This window comes from Gracilinanus agilis, chromosome 1 (genome assembly GCF_016433145.1).
Source record: "Gracilinanus agilis isolate LMUSP501 chromosome 1, AgileGrace, whole genome shotgun sequence".
Classification (NCBI taxonomy): Eukaryota; Metazoa; Chordata; class Mammalia; order Didelphimorphia; family Didelphidae; genus Gracilinanus; species Gracilinanus agilis.
The window spans coordinates 598,793,106-598,811,346 of NC_058130.1; the positions used below are offsets into that span (position 1 = coordinate 598,793,106).

The 18,241-nt window shown below is 36.8% G+C and overlaps 1 protein-coding gene across 2 annotated transcripts in view; it reads right to left on the reverse strand.

Moving 5' to 3' along the window:
• The window catches only part of CAP2 (cyclase associated actin cytoskeleton regulatory protein 2), a 170,079-nt gene that overhangs the window by 19,284 nt on the left and 132,554 nt on the right, over positions 1-18,241 (reverse strand). For both annotated transcript variants that reach the window (XM_044667564.1, XM_044667557.1), the window contains exon 7: positions 15,475-15,580. In XM_044667564.1, the coding sequence (XP_044523499.1) occupies positions 15,475-15,580 (106 nt within the window). The remainder of the gene's footprint in view (positions 1-15,474; positions 15,581-18,241) is intronic.

The window sequence follows — 18,241 nt, forward strand, 5'->3', positions numbered from 1 at the left end:
AATAACATAAAATTTGTATAAACATTAAAAGGATTATTATATAATATATAGTATTATTATAAAAGATATAATTATACATAAACAGGCTTTGCACATATGCCTGTATATCATATGCTATAAATGACATATATTATAATGAATAGTATATTAATATATAATTACATACACCTCTCTCTCTCTCTCTCTCTCTCTCTCTCTCTCTCTCTCTCTCTCTCTCTCTTCAGTGGAGCCCTTTGGCTGCTTCTCTGTCATCTCTTATTCTTGCCATACAATTATCCTAACTCCTTTTCTGATGATACATTTTCCTTCTTCAGGATCCATCTTCATTGTGCATGTATCTTCTTATGGCACTTTGGTTCACCCCAAATTTTGATTCCTTGAAGGGAGTGGTTTGCAGGATTCATCGTCATTGTTGGGAAACAATGTTAGAAGAACAATAGTGTTGAAAAGATTGGGCTCTTTATCGGTTTAGTAATGTTGAAAGCAATGCATTATTTTTCCAAATGAAATCTCGCTTGCTCTCCTCCTGCCCTTCAGTTCTGGGTCCAACTCATTGTTCTTCTGCAGCATTTGTCCCAAATGTACATACCAATCCACTAAATCAATGGATGATCCATTTAGTTAATATGATTTTAGTTTTCCTCATAAATCTAACAAAGAAAAACAAAGCAAAGAATGGCTATTCTACTCTAATACCTCATTGTAGTGCATATGTGATGATGGATTCCTGAAGGCAATAAAGATAGATGACAAACTGATGGGCCCTGTGATGCTAGCAAAGTTTCAGACAGAGTATATATGAACAGAGTGAAACCCAGTCCTAGAAAATTTCAGAAAGCCTTATCACCATTAAGGGAGCTACCAAAGGATGCTTCTTGTTGGTTAAAACAACTCCCAAGTCTATCCACTAAAGATGAGATGGGTTGTCAGATGGCATCAGTGGGAAAGCACCCACACCGATGAAATGAGAGATTCTTCAAGAATTGAAATCCAGGGGCAGCTAGGTGGCTCAGTGGATAGAGCACCAGGCCTGGAGTTGGGAGGATCTGGGTTCATATCTAGTTTCAGACATTTCCTAGTTAAGTGTCCTTAGGCAAATCACTTAACCTCAACTGCCCAGCCCTTATTACTCTTCTGTCTTGGAATTGATACTTAGAATCAATTCCAAGACAGAAGGAAAGGGTTAAAAAAATAGCAGTCCACAGTTTTTAGGACATACCAAGGAGGGACAGATTTCCAAATGTTATAACTTCAAGTCCAAATTATCTGTGGGATTGATTAGTTTATGAAAAGTAAATGAACCCCAATGTTAAGCCTAGATAAACCTTTAAAGTCTCATTTAATTATATTCTATCCATTAAAGAAAAATGAAGATGTAAGTACCATGCCTAGTAGAGGAGATTTGGAAAGAGGAGATTTCTACCAATTGGCACCCCTTTCTACTTTTTTTCAAGTATACCTAGATGGGTCATGCCAACTTTTATAAGGATCATCTATTTTTAATTAAATGAAATGAATAATTCCCTACCTGTTATTTTATTTTCTGCTGACTAAAACAAACTTATTTGGTGCTGACCCATTCCCCACTTGGTATTTTATTTTGTGTCTCATATCCCATCCCACGACCCGCCCTCCCCCAGCAAATATTATCAAACCATTAAGGAATAATTATTATTTAATGAAAAAACCCACCTTAAAGCACTTCAGAAATATAAAATGCTAACTCTTTTTCAGAATACCACTAATAGCCACATTTCTTGAGAAAAGGTTTTGTATCAGAATCAGTTGGTAACAATTTTGGGTGATCTCTACAATCGAAAAGGTATGTTTCATATACTAAATCTTAAAAAATGAAACAATTCCTAATTCATTTTAGAAGAAACAATCTTCCTTCTCTTCTGTCCCAATCCCTGCGACTTATGAATGAGAACAAAGCATAGGATATCTAGGCATCTCTTGGATGCTGAGAAACAGGCAATATGAAAAAGAAAAGAATAAAAATGAGAAATTTCAGACAGGAACCCTTTGGGGAAAGCTACATATGAATAAGATATACCTCTTTTTCTTCCCTCTAGCTATTACAACTAGATTTTAAAGGCTAAGGTAACTTCAAGACTTTAAAATATGTGTATATACACACATATACATGCATTTATAAAACAAGTCCAGTAGATTAAAAATAATTATCTTTAAAAAAACAACAACAGGCATGTTAAGCCACAGAGTGTTGGTTAAGGTAAAAGTAGCTTAGTGGCAGCCTATTCACTACAACATTTTAAACACCTGCCCGAGTGATCATGGTGGCTCTTAGTCGATGAGCTACGAGATGAAACAGCTGAAATGCAGGATGTTGCTTTTTCTAGTTAAAAAAAAAACCTCCCCCTCTTCTTTCATTTCTTGGTTACATGATATTTTTAGCCCCTAATTTCTGAATCATTTTTTTTAAAGACACTGGATTCCCTTATCATTTGTTTCACATTAAATGATCTGTTCCCCTCTCTAGTCAGTGGAGGCAACATTTAACCACCGAATCTAAACATTTTTAAAGCACTTCTTTAAAGAGTAAAAGTCACTTCAGTCTTTTAATATTCTGACTTCAATGTCATAATTGCACAAATATATGATTTAGTATAAATGGAAAATTTTCATACATGATCAATTTTGCAAAACAAAAAGCAGTTCCACTGGGCTTCATGCAAAAGGGCATATAAAATTTGAAAGTAATGAATACCATGAAAAAGAGGTCAAAAGGGAAGAAGATGAGAACTGTAGAATATAGCTAAAGTCCTAACCTAAAAAAAACAAGCAGCATCCATAGCCATAAAGAGCAATTAGAAGGTTCACAAATGATGGTTCTGTTTACATTTTGGTTGTCAGGGCAAATTTGTTTTTGGTTTAAGTTAGGAGGATCTGTGTGAACACATTAAAATGTTTTTTAATTTCCTCAAATATTTTTAAATTCTAGACTTGTATTTCACAAGGAAAGTCCCTCAGTTCACTTTCGTGTGCTGACAATTGTAAGTAATCAAGTTAGAAAAGTTTTATAAATGCTCATTCTTCATGATAAGAATAAAACAAACTTAAATTTAGTTGAAATGTGTTATTGATTCTTTGGTGTGGATACACACATTTTATTTAGTGAAGTTATATTTAATTATTAAAAAAAAAGAAATATAGTGAGGGGTGGGTTGGTGGCTCAGTGGATTAAGAATCAGGGCTAGGATATGGAAAATCCTGGGCTCAAATCTGACCTCAGACACTTTCTATATGTATGACCCTGGGCAAGTCACAACCCCTATTGCCTAGCTTTTATTGCTCTTCTGCCTTAGAGCCAATACACAGTATTTATTCTAAGACAGAAGATAAAGGTTTAAAAATATCACTTTTAGAGAACATTTCAATGCTGAAAATTCTGAGAAGAAACATACTTTAAAAAAAGAGTTATTTATTTATTTACCAATTACATGTAATAACAAAACTCCACATTAGTTTTCTGAAGTTATATGATCCAAATAGTCTCCCTCCCCACTCTCCCTTCCTCGAGCAGGCAAGTAATTCCATCTGGGTTATACATGCATTTTATCAAGCAAACCATAAAAGAAGAAACTTCCTTTTTTTTTTTTTAGACCCTTAACTTCGGTGTATTGTCTCATAGGTAGAAGAGTGGTAAGGGTGGGCAATGGGGGTCAAGTGACTTGCCCAGGGTCACACAGCTGGGAAGTGGCTGAGGCCGGGTTTGAACCTAGGACTTCCTGTCTCTAGGCCTGACTCTCACTCCACTGAGCTACCCAGCTGCCCCAAGAAGAAACTTCTAATGAAAATTATAAAACACTGAGCTGTTAACATCACTGTGAATGGATTTGTTTAAGCATTTTTAGTATACATTTTCTTCTCAAAAGCCACCATTAAATAGTTACCCATTATCTCTGGAATACTTTTCATTATAAAAATTATATAGTATATTTTCTAGGAAAAATAATTTACTACTCCTACACAACCAAAATTAAGATGTTCAAATAACTGTGTGGGAAATTTGGGACCAAAATGCCCCCCTCACCATTAGCAAAAAATGATCATTTCTTTGGGTTAATTCCTTTCAATTTTCTACTTGATTCTACACATGTCTCTTACGTACATCTGGTGAGGATTCTGATTCATGGTAGCTGATAAGAAAAAATAGAAAAAGGAAAAAAATCAAACCTGGGTAGCCATGATAGCATTTAATTTGGAAATTACATCTATGGCTTCTCCAAGGGTGCTTTAGTTCTACAGTTTACTAGCTGTATGATGCTGGCCAAGTTACTTTGGTTCTTTGCCTCAATTTCCTCAGCTGTGAAATGAGAGGATTGGGCTCAATGTTCTTAAAGGTCTCTTTGAATTCTAAAACCTATGATCTATGTAAACAAGCAAATTATTGTTTTAGAATACTTGCAGAATTAATTTCAATGGAAATTTTTGGTTCTGACAACTAATTTATGCAACTCTGAGAAGTTAGACAGGCTCTACTGAGTCTAGGGGCAGATGCTTGTACACACACAATTTTATTTGGATTACACAGATTTTTTTTGCCTGAAACATCCTGCTAACTGCCTTAATTACTTGCTTTGTTTAATCAGCAGGGCCCTTGGACCCCAAACTATTTTTTTCTCTTGGCTTTCCAGCCCTGGCAGCCTGAAAATATAATTTCTAGAGAAAAAGGAAAGATTAAACTACATTTTCCATGAGAAAATTTTCCAAGGTTAAAGATAGCAAGTAGACATATCAAAGAGACAAAGTATAGAGGACTGAGAACACAGCCAAAAGTTATATAAGAAGCAAGAATGACTTCTGGCTGAATATATCTGGACACGTGCCCCAGTTCTCCACTTCATTTTGCTAAGGGGACCTGACCTGAGCTGCCATAGGATTCAAGACTTTTCTGGTTTTAATTCCTTAATGGAAATTCACTCAGATTTCAAATCATTCAAACTAAGGGCAGATACCAGAGACTATTCTGAAAAAATCCCAACAAAAAAACAATTTGTACCTAGCTTGTATTATCTTTAAGTTGTTTTAATTCCGCCCTCCCCCCCCCCCCCAAATATATTTATCCTTGTGTTCTGTAATGGCAAAAATGAGTCTACACCACTTCAGTTAACATTAATTGAAGACAGAGGCAAAATGGTATGTGGGGTTTTGTTGGAAGCTGCGAAAAAGTAATAATATAATCAAGTTATTTTTATGGTGTGACCCTGGGCAAGTTACTTAACTCCAATTGCCTAGCCTTTACCACTCTTTCTTCTTAGAAGTGATTGGTTCCAAGACAGGGTGCGGGTTTAAAAGAAAAAAAAAAAAAAAGGTCTTCTGTAGTTAAATAGACCATCTCCTATTAAAGTCTTTACAGAATCATAGGATTTTACTTTATTGGTTATGTAATGGCACCCAGATCTGGGCCTTGGAGCTGATGTGGAGAAATTCTTGCACAGAAGATTCAGGGAGTGGGGGCTCTGCCTCTCCCAGCTATAGGAATAACTAGCAGTTTTTATTCCTGGCCTGTCTCTGTTCAGACAGCAAGCAATATCCCCATTTGCACCCTTGATCTTCTTGGGTGGAGGGAGCAGCTGAGCTCAAGTTGGATGATGGAACGCAGCATTTCAAAAGCATTTTACTTTTAACAACTTCAACTTAAGTGTGCACATGGTGATATCGTAAGTGAATTATGAATCAGAATTAACTAGCTTGAGTTCTTGGGCAAATGCCTGGTAGCAGTAAAAATGCAATCTTGACCATCAGAAATGATAGATTCGTGGTTTTTAAAAAAGTTACTTCTGTTTTGTTTAGTTAGAAAAGAAAAGATTTAAGTGTTTTCCAAAGTGCTTATAAATCTGAACAAATGAACAAAAGAGCTAACAGTATTAAAAGTTAAAAGAAAACGGAAACATTTCTAAACATGAAAGGTTTACTTAATGTAACTCTTTCAAAGCTATAATACTCTGAAAGGGGGAGATAAATTCGATCACATAACTTAGGAAAACTTATGTGGAAATTTGTTATTACATGTAATTGGTAAAAAAAAATTTTAAATGATAACTAGTCTTTGAAAAATAAGCAATCGACTACGTTAAAACTTTACAAATCAATAGTCTTCCCTAACTTCAATTCATCACTACTCATAAACCTTTTGCAATCTCTTAATTACCAAATTTGTTCTTTTTCCACGTCCTGATACTCTATGATACTCTCTCTCCCTCCTTTTTAGAATTATTTCATCCTTTTTCCCCAACAACACAGCAATATTCTAGTTTTCCTATCTCTCTGCTTCCTTTTTTTTTAAAACCCTTACCTTCCATTTGGAGTCAATACTGTGTATTGGCTCCAAGGCAGAAGAGTGGTAAGGGCTAGGCTTTGGGGGTCAAGTGACTTGCCCAGGGTCACACAGCTGGGAAGTGTCTGAGGTCGGATTTGAACCTAGGACCTCCTGTCTCTAGGCCTAGCTCTCAATCCACTGAGCAACCCAGCTGCCCCCTCTGCTTCCTTTTAAAAAATCTCCTTTATTGATTTATCTTCTTTCTTTTGATCCCTAATTGTGGATTTTTCCCCAAATTCTGTACTGACTTGACCTTTTACTCCTCTATACTCTTTCCACTGGTCATTGTGACCACTCAAAAATCCCTTCTATGTAGATGGCTCCCAAATTTGTATTATTAACTCTAACTCGGGGGGGGGGGTGGTGCTGGAGTCAGCTCTAAGAGCTGAGAGAGGACTGTTAAATTTTCAGTGTGAGTATTTATACTTCGGAAAGATTACAAATCAGGATTTGATTTGTTATTTTGTTGATTTTCTAGGCTTAAGAAAGTATTAATTAAGCAGATTAAATTTAAAAGTACACGTGCATATATTCCTGCAGCACTCCCCCTGCCCCCATGCTGTTAAACATTTACCAGCAGACTCTTGTTTTATCCTTTAAATACTGCTTGAGCTCAGCAGGAGTGCAATAGAAGGTTTAGGGAACGAAGGCAAGTCCTAGTGACTCTGGGTTAATAACTGTAATAATAACTGGCATTTATCTAGCATTTTTAAGTTTACAAAGTGCTACACATCATTCCTTTGAGTTTCACAATACCTCTGCCCGGATGTCTCCCACAAGCTCCAGTCCCACAGGAATCAAAGGATGTGGATTCAACCGCCCCTACCCCCCAACTCGTGTGACTTTGGGCAAGTTAGTGTCCCCAGTTGCCTCATCTATGAAATGAGGGATGGGTTATTAGATGGCTTCTGAGGTCCCTTCTAATTCTGAATCTATGATCTTCTGATCTATTCCTTTCCATTCCAACTATATCATCCTAGTTGGGTTTTAATGACCTCTCATGTAATACTTCAATAATTTACTAAGTTATCTTTGTGCCTTCTTTTCTTCCTTCCTCTACTCTATCTTTCAGAGAAGAGCTGAATTATTTTCCAAAAGCACTTTTTAAAATTGTGTCACCATTTACCTACCCTTGTGCAAAACCCTTAAATGGTTACCCCATTTTCTTTGAGGTCAGATGTTTGACCCGGTTTATAAAATTTCCCATAGCATGCTGAAGAGTAGTTGATCAGTATTTGTACAATGAATGAATGAATGAAGAAATGAATGATGCCTCTGATTTCTCTGTCCATCCTATATCTGCCACTGGATTGCTAGCCTTCATTTTTAAGGTTCTATCTTCTTACCTATCTGCTTCATTATGAGTTGTTCATATTCACAGTGCCACTCTGAATTAGCTATCTGGATTTTCATCTCCTGCATATTGCATTATTCTCCTTTCACACAAGAGAGGGAAAGCAAAGGGACACCTGTGGAGCTTTCTATTTTAAGGATTTACTCTCAAAGGTTGAGCTGTTTTAATAAAGCAATTAAGAAGATTGACTGCAGGTGTGGACAGAATCACTCAAGAGCCAGATTCTACAGTCATGACAACAAGGAAAGATTATCACCTTTTAAAATTGGTCCAATCCAATAAGGGAGGGGTTCTCCTGTCAATTCTCTCTGCTCCTCTACCCACCTTCAATAGTTTGCTTACTCAAGGCAAATCATTGAACTGGCACAAATTCTAAGTAAGACTTTTAAAACCAAAGGTTTGGTCTCATTGTCACCACTTAAGTATCTCAGGAAAAAGCAGTGGGAAGAGCCCAAACATCTGAAAACTTTCAAGGTATAAATACTTAATGATAAGCTGAGTATTATTTATAGGAGGCTAGGATATGGATACCTTCTGGCTAAATCTTAATTTAGGCAAAGGCAGGGTTTTTGTTTTTGTTTTTTCCTTTTTTGAAAACTCTGCTTCACTTTTTTTGGGTGGTGAATTAGTCTATATCTAGCAAGAAAACAAGATAAGGAATGGCAACATCAGGAAAGCAGTGGTCTTAAAGGACACTGTAACAGAAGAATGACGTATTTGGTTATGGGAGGAAAGTTCATATTGTGTAATAGTCTCACTCCTATTTTAGCTTGTATTTGGTTTTCTGAAAACAGTCACTAATTAGCATCTGTGGTCAGATTTCGATTTTCCTCGTGTTATTGATATTTTCTTTCTCATGGTGTTTCCCATGCCAGGTGGGTATGCAAAACTTCTACTTTGATGCTGTAACTATTGTATGGGAGGTGATCCTGGATCCTCAAAGACTAAGCCAGCAGAAAGTAAACTCTGTTAGGATCTGCCATTTGGGAAAGCCACTGAGTGCTTTCCTGCTGACTGTCTATGCCTCCTTTCTGAGGACCAGCCTAATTAAATATAGAGGAATCTTTCCCCCCCACTCTTCTGACTTTTTTTTTTGTATTACAAATTTATTTTTTAAGTTAAGGAATTATTATTTTTTGAAATTATTTTTTTATTTTGAATATTTTCTCCTAGTTACATATTTCATGTTCTTTCCCTCTCACCCAATCCCCACTAACCCCCCTTAGCTGACGCACAATTCCACTGGGTTTTACACATATCATTGATCAAGACCTAGTTCCATACTATTGATAGTTGGACTAGAGTTATTGTTTAGTGTCTACATCCCCAATAATATCCCCATCAGCCCATGTGTTCAAGCAGTTGTTTTTCTTCTGTGTTTCTCCTCCCACAGTTCTTCCTCTGAATGTGGCTAGTTTTCGTTCTCATAGGTCCCTCAACCTTGCTCTGGATCATTGCATTGCAACTAGTATAAAAGTCCGTTATGTTCGATTGTACCACAGTGTATCAGTCTCTGTGTACAATGTCCTTCTGGATCTGCTCCTTTCACTCTGCATCAATTCCTGGAGGTCTTTCCAGTTCACATGGAATTCTGGAGGAATCTTTTTATTAGAAGGCTGGCTTCTAGATGACAAATTCTTTGGCCATGAAAACCCATTAATCTTTCCTATAAAATAGTGTTTGCAAAGCACATGGTAAGTGGTTAACAAATGCTTTTATTAATTCATTAGGCACCAACATATGTGTGGATCTGTGCTAAATGCATGTCCATTAAGGCAAAGGTCCTAACTGTTCACAGAACAAAATAATTCATCAAGAAAAGGGAACAGAAAAAAAACCCAGAAAGTCTTAATAAGTTTGATATCACGAAGCTAAGGAAATGTTTGATTACTTTCCTATTCACTAATAACTTCCTGATCTTTCTTATTCAAAAAGCTGCACAGAGTGAAATGAAATAAAGATAAAGGCAATGATTTGGATAATTCATGGAGGAAACATGAATTTCTCAAGTAACCACAAGTGTGAAGATGATGACCTCAATCCTTCTGCTCTAGTCACCTGGTTTGACAAAACTGCCCAAGGATATTATATAGTACACATTTGATTAGCTAGAGGCAACAATAAACTATGGTGCCACTATTATCTATGTGCCAAGAGACCATCTTAAATAATTCACCAAAAATTCCTTCAGAATATAACTTTGAAGAATGTTATAAAAAGCTAACATGAAGGAAAAATTGCCCAGTGACCAAGTTTCAATACAAACTATAAGTAGCATTTGGTATTAAGTAGGCTCAAGAGAACTCATTAGAGTATATCCACTCAGCAGTTGCTTTCACGCTGCTAAAAGAGGCCGCTGAAGCGAGAAGACTGTCACCACAGTAAATCGAAGCATGTACAAGGAATTCTTGGTGGAGTTCTCTACAGCTGTTCTTTCTGTTATACCCACATTGGTGCACACTTGTGGGGACATGCACACAGGCTCTCTCTTCCTCCACTCCCCCTCCCTGCCACATTGTTCGAAGAGAGATCACTCAAAAAATCTTACATTTCAGCAGTGACAACTGAAAGAAACAACAGTTGTCTGGTACAGCTGTAGAATGAATGCAAAGGTCAAAAAGTGGTAACAGGCAAATGTGGCTCCAACTGTGAGCACAGCACAGAGAACGGTTATTTTTCAGGAGAAATGTTCCTTTGAAAACCTGAATTCTCAAAGAGTATGCTGTCAATTACCAACCTCCCTTCCCCCCCAAAAAAACAAACCAAAAAACAATTAACCCACCATCACACACAAGTCTTCCTCTTACTTCTAAATCCAGTTTAAGGAAAAACAAGCAAAACAAACTACAGTGGAAAACACTGGGGGATGTAAAAGTTGAGTTTTACTGTCTTTGTGATACACATAGGACACAGCAGGAACCAGACTATAAGTTCCTTTTCCACCAAAATGGATTTAAAAAATCTCTCAAAGGCTATTTGATCAACTAATTCCTTCTAGTGATGTTTCTTATTTCCCAAGAGGACATACCTATGAAAGGTGTTAAAAGTCCCTTTTGTCCTGCTTTGCAAGAACTCTGTGATTCGAGTTATAACTCCATGTAATGATTTTTTTGGTTGTGTCCTAAATGACAAAAGTGAGGAGAAATCTATTTGATTATTTATGAGAACAGACTGTGTTGTTATTTATTCTGTCACTCTCTAGAGCCCTATCATGGTTTTGTGTTTTTTTCAAACCATGCATGAAAATGTATTTTTGGAACTAGGGGTAAAAACAAAAAATTACAGAGAGAATTCTTTAGGAAAAGGTGCAAAAATAATACACAGAACTATGGAATTTAAAGATGGAAGTAATGCTGGAGATTATTTAATACAAATGTTCATTGAAATCAGGTACAATGAATATAGTTTTCTAAGACTACAAAAACAGGGGCAGCTACGTGGCCCAATGGGGTAGAGCACCAAGCTTGGAGAGGGGAGGTTTTGGGTTCAAATTTGGCCTCAGATACTTCCTAGCTGTGTGACCCTGGGCAAGTCATTTAACCCCAATTATTTAGCCCTTACCACTCTTCTGCCTTGGAACTGAAACACAGTATTGATTCTAAGACAGAAGGTAAGACTTTTAAAGGGGGAAAAAGCCTTACAAAAGCAAAAACACCCATAAGAACCCTAACATCCACACAGAAAATATTTAGTACTTTATATAGTTCAAGGGTGAAAAGGTGTGAATATCAGCAAAATACATCTTTATGACCATGCCATCAAATTCTTTGAAAATACAGTGAACAGTACTGTTTTTGTACTTTCCATAAACAATAGTTTTACGAGGTTTGGGTCAGAAATATCACTTTTCCCTTTACGAACTGAAATAGACTCAACTCCTTGGAAATAACGATAACTTGAATGGAATATTCCTACAACCACACAGATTGGCTTAATGTTTCTTATACTAAGTCCTTATGTTACATAGTATCTTTTGTAACATAGAGAGTTTGAATGTATAATTAAAACCAAGGAAAGACTAAATACTTTCCTTTAAAGAATCATTTACTTTTCCTTTTGAAATTCCATAGCACAGAAGAGGCAGAGCCAAGATGGTGAAGAGGAAAGAAGCAGTATAGTGAGATCTCTTCACAAAAATATCTCTGAAGAGATCTAGAAGATGAGGAAGACTGAATCCTAGTGGGAAAATTCAGAAAATGTCACACTGAGCTATTTGTCCAGCCTAGCTTGGCATAGGGAAACAGATAGGGAGGTCTATGGACACTGAGGACTGGTGGGGATGGGAGGGCTTAAGGGGAGGTCTCAGACCCCTACCACGACACCACCAGACCCATACTGAGGTTCTGAGATGGAGACAGGTGCCAAGCAGAAGCTCTGTTACTCATTACCCAGTTCTTGTTCACAGATCCAGAGCAGACTAAAAAGGCAATCTATATTTCCAATCATGGAGTTCCTGGGCATTCCTTATGAAAAGATCAGAACTGTGAAGAAACTTAAAAGTTCAAACTCAAGAGTGAAGAGAATCATAAAAAGGTAAATACAAATGAACAACGATAAAGAATTAAACAAGGATAATCTGCTTAAATCCAAATAGGAGGTTATACGTGTGTCCCCTCTGAACCCTGTCATCCTCAGGAGTCTCCAAGGAGGTTCAATTAGACAAGGCCTAGAAGTGGTTCTATTATGTTTTTATGATCTTAAGAATGGAAAGAGAGGGAAAGAGAAATAGACTGGAGTAGAAAGGAAAGCAGAGTTAGGGAAAATTATCTCACATAATCGGGGTATATAAATAGATATCTTTACAAACAAGGAGGGGTGTGTGATGACGGGGTGAGTCGGACACCTGAATCTCACTTTCATCTGAATTGGTCAAAAGAAGGAAGAATACACACACACACGGAGAGATATATGTATATTGTTGGATGTGGAAATACATTTCATTTAACAAAGAAATAGAAGGGAAAGAGGGAAAGAGAGAGGATAAATTAGGGGAGAGATTAGATTTAAACCAGTGATTCCCAAAGTGGGCGCCACTGCCCCCTGGTGGGTGCTGCAGTGATCCAGAGGAGCGGTGATGGCCACAGGTGCATTTATCTTTCCTATTAATTGCCATTAAAATTAAAAAAAAAAATAATTTCCAGGGGGCTAAGTAATATTTTTTTTGGAAAGAGGGTGGTAGGCCAAAAAAGTTTGGGAACCGCTGATCTAAACAAACAAATTCTAAGGGTATATAAAAATATTTTTTTGACTTGCCAAAAACCAGGAATCTGAGGGGGAGCTTCATAAAAAAGGCAATCAGTGAACAAGTTATGGAATATAAATGTAATTGAATAAGATCGTGATGGACAAACTCTTTATCAGTATAATGATCAACCACGAATCCAGAAGACTGATCCTATAATATGCAACCCATCTACTAATAGACAGGTGAAGGACTCAAGAGTATAGGATGAGACAAATATCTTTTTGGACATGACAAGTCATGGACACAATTGACTATACATGTTTGTAATGGGTTTGGCTTTTCTCATGTTCTCAATTAGAGGGAAAGGGAATACATTGGAGTAGAAAGGAAAGGAAAGTTATATCACATAATCAGGATGTATAAGTTGCCATTTTTGCAAACAAGGAGAAGGGTGTGAGTAGAGGGAAAGTCTGAAACCTGAACTCCACAATTGGGGTGGGAGACAGGAAGATCAGAGAGTGGATTTTGTCTGATTAAATCAAAATATATTTTTAAATTTCCATAGCACAGCTGTTAAATACTACTTATTTCATCCAAGATTTTCAATACAATATAATTTATATTTATTTTCAGGTTGCTACCAAAGTATGTGAGAGCAATTCCATTTTATAGAGTGAGAAATTCAGGATAAAAGTTTGCTGACATTATCATGCAATGAGAGAATAATTACTCCAAAGAATTTTGATTTTCAATATATTAATATCTAACTAGAATCTGTTATTGGTCCCTTTATTGTTGCAAAGATATAGTTGTTTCTTTTTCTGATAAACAAATTTATAACAAATAATGATGTGAAATTAGCCTTAGGCAGTTTGCTTTTAAACAATGCTTATGGGACAGGTAAGTGTCTCAGTGGATTGAGAAGTAGGCTTAGCAATGAGTTAAAATCTGACCTCAGACACTCCCTAGCTGTGTGACTGTGGGCAAGTCACTTAACCCTCACTGCCTACCACTTTTCTGCCTTGGAACCAATACACAGTATTGATTCTAAGACAGAAGGTAAGGGTCTAAAAAAATAAAAAACCCCAATGCTTATGCAACTGCAGTGGTTCCTATCATGCACTTCGATGCTTAAATACTTATATGCATATACACCTCCTTATCAAAGTTCCAAATTATTGAGAAATTCCTTTCTCATAAACTCTGAGAACATAACACAAGGAAAGGTTATACAGGTTGTGAAATGTTTTCTCCCACCTCTTTTTTTATTCAGGCTGCTAAGTGGTGCAGTAGATAGATGGCTGGGTCTAGAATCAGGAAGACCTGAATTCATATCTGGCCTCAGACACTTATCAGCTGTGTGACTCTCAGCAAGTTGCTTAACCTTTGTTTGCCTCAGCTTCCTTATCTGTGCAATACCTTCCAGATCAAATAAGACAATTATTGTAAAGCACCTAGCACACTGTAAGCACAATATAAATGTTAATTTTTCTTCTTATTATTAAGCAAAATAGGACACAGAACACCAAGCATTTACATTTTGGAAGATGATACTTAGGGCAAGTAACTCAAAGCAAAAGCCTGAACAGATTTAGAAGACCTGGGATCCTTTGCATGATCACACCACCCTCGGCCACAATATTCATACTCCTACACAAATACTAACCTCCAGCAGTCCAGAAAGGTTTGGAGGGAGAGAGTCAGCCAAGGGAGAAGAGAGCCCTACCTTTGATGAGAAATTGCAAATAACGACTCAACAGAGACAGATGGCAAACCTTCTAGTTAAAAAATATTTCAGTGTGAAGTCACACAAGCACTCCCCAGTAATGAAGTTATAAAAAAGAAGAAATATGGTAGAAGTTCTATAAAACTTAACAATTCAGCATTTTAACCCCAAATTAAAGTTAATTGCAAGTTGGCATATCATCAGCCTCCTATTGCCATCTCCATTTCTTTGTTGCCTCTCATCATTCCTGGGTACCAGAACTGGTCACTGATGCTCTTTCTGCTATGAATTCTCCCAAGTGGATTTCTGGCTCCTACCTTGGTGTCATGCTGTTTGGTGAGAGCATCAGCTACTTAACTGCATTGCCTTCCTGCTTTCTGTCTTCCCACAGATTTGATTCCTCTTTCCCTTCCCTACTTGGCAATTCTTGCCCTGGGAAGAGTCACCAAATCAATAACACCATTGCTTTGGGAAAAGGGGTGCCATTCAGTGGCCCTATGATTCCACTCATAATCCCTGTGCCTTCATTCTTCTCTGTTTACCTCTCCCTAATATGTGCTGTCTCTTCCTAATAGAAGGTATGATCTTTGAAGGCAGGGATGTGTCTCTTTCATATTTGTAACCCCAGGATTTTGAAACAGTGTATGGCACAGAGTATGCACTTTATAAATGATTTTTTCATTTATTTATTCATTCAGCAAAAGGGTATTCTCTAGCTGATTAAAAGGAAAAATGGGTGGGAGTTCATGAACTATTTTCTAGAGGAGATTCTGATCTAAAAAGTACCTAAAACCTGGGCTAGCTTTTTTAGGCTCATGGATGAGGAGTCATGGGTACTACACAAAAGATAATGGGACACTTACAGTTTTGCTCCAAGAAAGGCCTGTGGTATGGTGTTCCTTGATATATGCTTGAAGCTCAGTCCAGATGTTCAGATAGGACTTCACCCAATCCACGTGGCGTAAGTCACTTCATCAGTGAGAGAAAGACATAATCATGTAAGAGAGTGGTGGGTTTTAAAAAATGATACATTTATATCTACTAACCCAAATAACCTGAACCAATTGGTATTTCTATTTCTTTCACTCCATTTATCTCCAAGAGACAAAAAGAGCACACATGGAAATAATCTGTATATTCCAGATCTCATGTCTCTCAATACCAACCAAACTTCATCTTGCTTGAAAGGAACCTCCTGAATGATTTTCCCTGTTAGTTCCAAAGTGTTACTAGGATGCATGATTTTTTATAACTATTAAAATGTAAACAAGTTAAGTTTAGCTCCTTGGACCTTTTGCTTTTAAGAAATATTTCATCCAAATAAATCCAGCCAGAGCAAAAAAAGTAAAAGAAATCACAAATCAAGTAGGATAAATTAAACAATTCAGAAACATCTTCCATTTCCCCAAATATGGCCAAGCTTTTACGGATTTTTTGATCTAGTAGAAGACTTACTTTTTATCTCAGGAACTGATTTTTTATTTAAAAATTTTATCAGTAAATATGTATACATCTGTATATATGTATAAATCACATGTAGGTACTATATTACTTCTACAGGCTGCCCCAACAATATAGACCACATTCTTTTAATGAGAGCCCTTTAAAAGATAAAGTACAAAGGTATAAATGAATGATTAGAATTTTATATGGCATTAAAAAAAATCAAATAATTATACAAAACTGCAGTATAAAACATGTATTTACTATGTTAGTTGGGTGATTGGACAATTGAAACACAGGGGAGGTATGGGGTGAGGCTGCCCTGAAGTCAAAGCAGAGCAGCTCATACAGGGAAGCTTATAGACCAGTGATTCCCAAAGTGGGTGCCACCGTCCCCTTGTGGGTGCTACAGTCATCCAGGGGGGCGGTGAATAACTGTAAGGGGGCAGTGATAGTATGTGACAGGGATGCTAAGTAATATTTTTTCTGGAAAGGGGACGGTAGGCCAAAAAAGTTTGGGAACCATTGTATTATAGACCATATTCAACTAGAAAGAGAAACGGGATAGTTGGGACCCCTTGGTGACTTCTATCTTCTATCAAAGGCAAGCGAGAGGACAAAAGTAACATGATTATAGGTCATGTTCTGGTTTTGTATGAGCTAAATCTGAGAGAAAAAATGAGGCATATACTGTACAATTATCTTATGTGTTTGATCTGAAGTGCATATATATATATAAAATCACATACACAGCATATTCTCACAAAAAAACAATAATAAAAACTGACATTGATAAAGTAGTTTAAAGTTTGCAAAGCACTTTACATATATAATCTTATTTGTGTCTTAAAGCAATTATCATTGTTATCCTTATTTTGCAATTGAAGGATCTGAAGCTCTTTGAAGTCATCTTGCCAGTAGTGACACAGTTAAATGTCAGAAGAAGGACTTGAACATGGCTCTACTCCACATCTATGTAAACTTGGGTGGGCAAAACCATTTTTTTCACCATGACAAATTTGCCTTATTTTAACTTGATGGACCAGATCAGCGGTGCTCAGATTCAGATTTACAAAATGTTGGAAAGAGAGATGTGCAGTTATAAAGTTAGATGCATGTATTCATCTGTATTTTAATATGATTTTTAATTTTTTTCCTGAACTTGAAAAACATCTGCAAACATGAAAACTCCCATGTACAAAGAGTGCTAATAGGAGTACATGAAACTGTATATTTAGCTTGCTTTATTTAAAAGAATACATAAATATGTAAATAAAACAAATCTATTATTATATTTTTGTAATAAATCAAATATGTTCATTTCAAAACAAAGCAGAGCTTTCTGAGCTGCAGTGCTGGGTGGTGTGGGGGTGGGGGAAGAAGGGGCTGAGACTTCCTCCTCTTTCAGAATTAAGTGTTCTGAACTTCCTTCTGTTCTCTTTGGTACATCATATTAAGAATGTTTCGGTGTCCTAATAGAGTAGTGGTTCTTAATCTAGGGTCCATGAACTTATTTTTAATTTATGTTTTGATAAATATATTTCAGTATAATCAGTCTCCTTTTCAAATTATACGTATTTTCCTTCATGGATTTAAAAAAATTAATAATTACTCTGACAAGGGGTCCACAGACTTATTTACTAGGCTGCCAAAGGGGTCTGTAACAAAAAAAATGTTAAGAAACTTTGGGCTGGAGGTATTTATTGAAGGATAAGCAGAATCAGCCACAATTATCATGGGAAAATCTGTGCCAGATATTCAATAAACTGGTGGTTTCTTAAAAAAATCGATAAAATATTGATAGTGATGAAGTCAAAACAACCAGCTTATTCTAGTCTCTCTCCAAGGGAAAATACATGTAAACAGCCCTTGAGTAAAGATGCTTAAAAACTGCTCAGGAAAAGAGGATAGTCAGAGGGCATCAACCTGACTTTCTATTCTAACCCCCCTTTTTTTTTTAAAGTAAGGAGACCTCAGCAACTACAGTATCCCATGAGATCCAGTTGTGAAAAACGCCCTGCAGAACCTGAAACTACAAGTAGTAGAAGTACAGTACAGTGTGAACTTGGGACAGTCTGCAGCAGACTTTGAGAAAGTAGGTGATCACTTGGGGTAGTGGGATGAAGGGTATTCTCATCCCTGGACTGGCTCTGTCCCTAGCGATGACAGGAGAGTTTATGGCCAGAG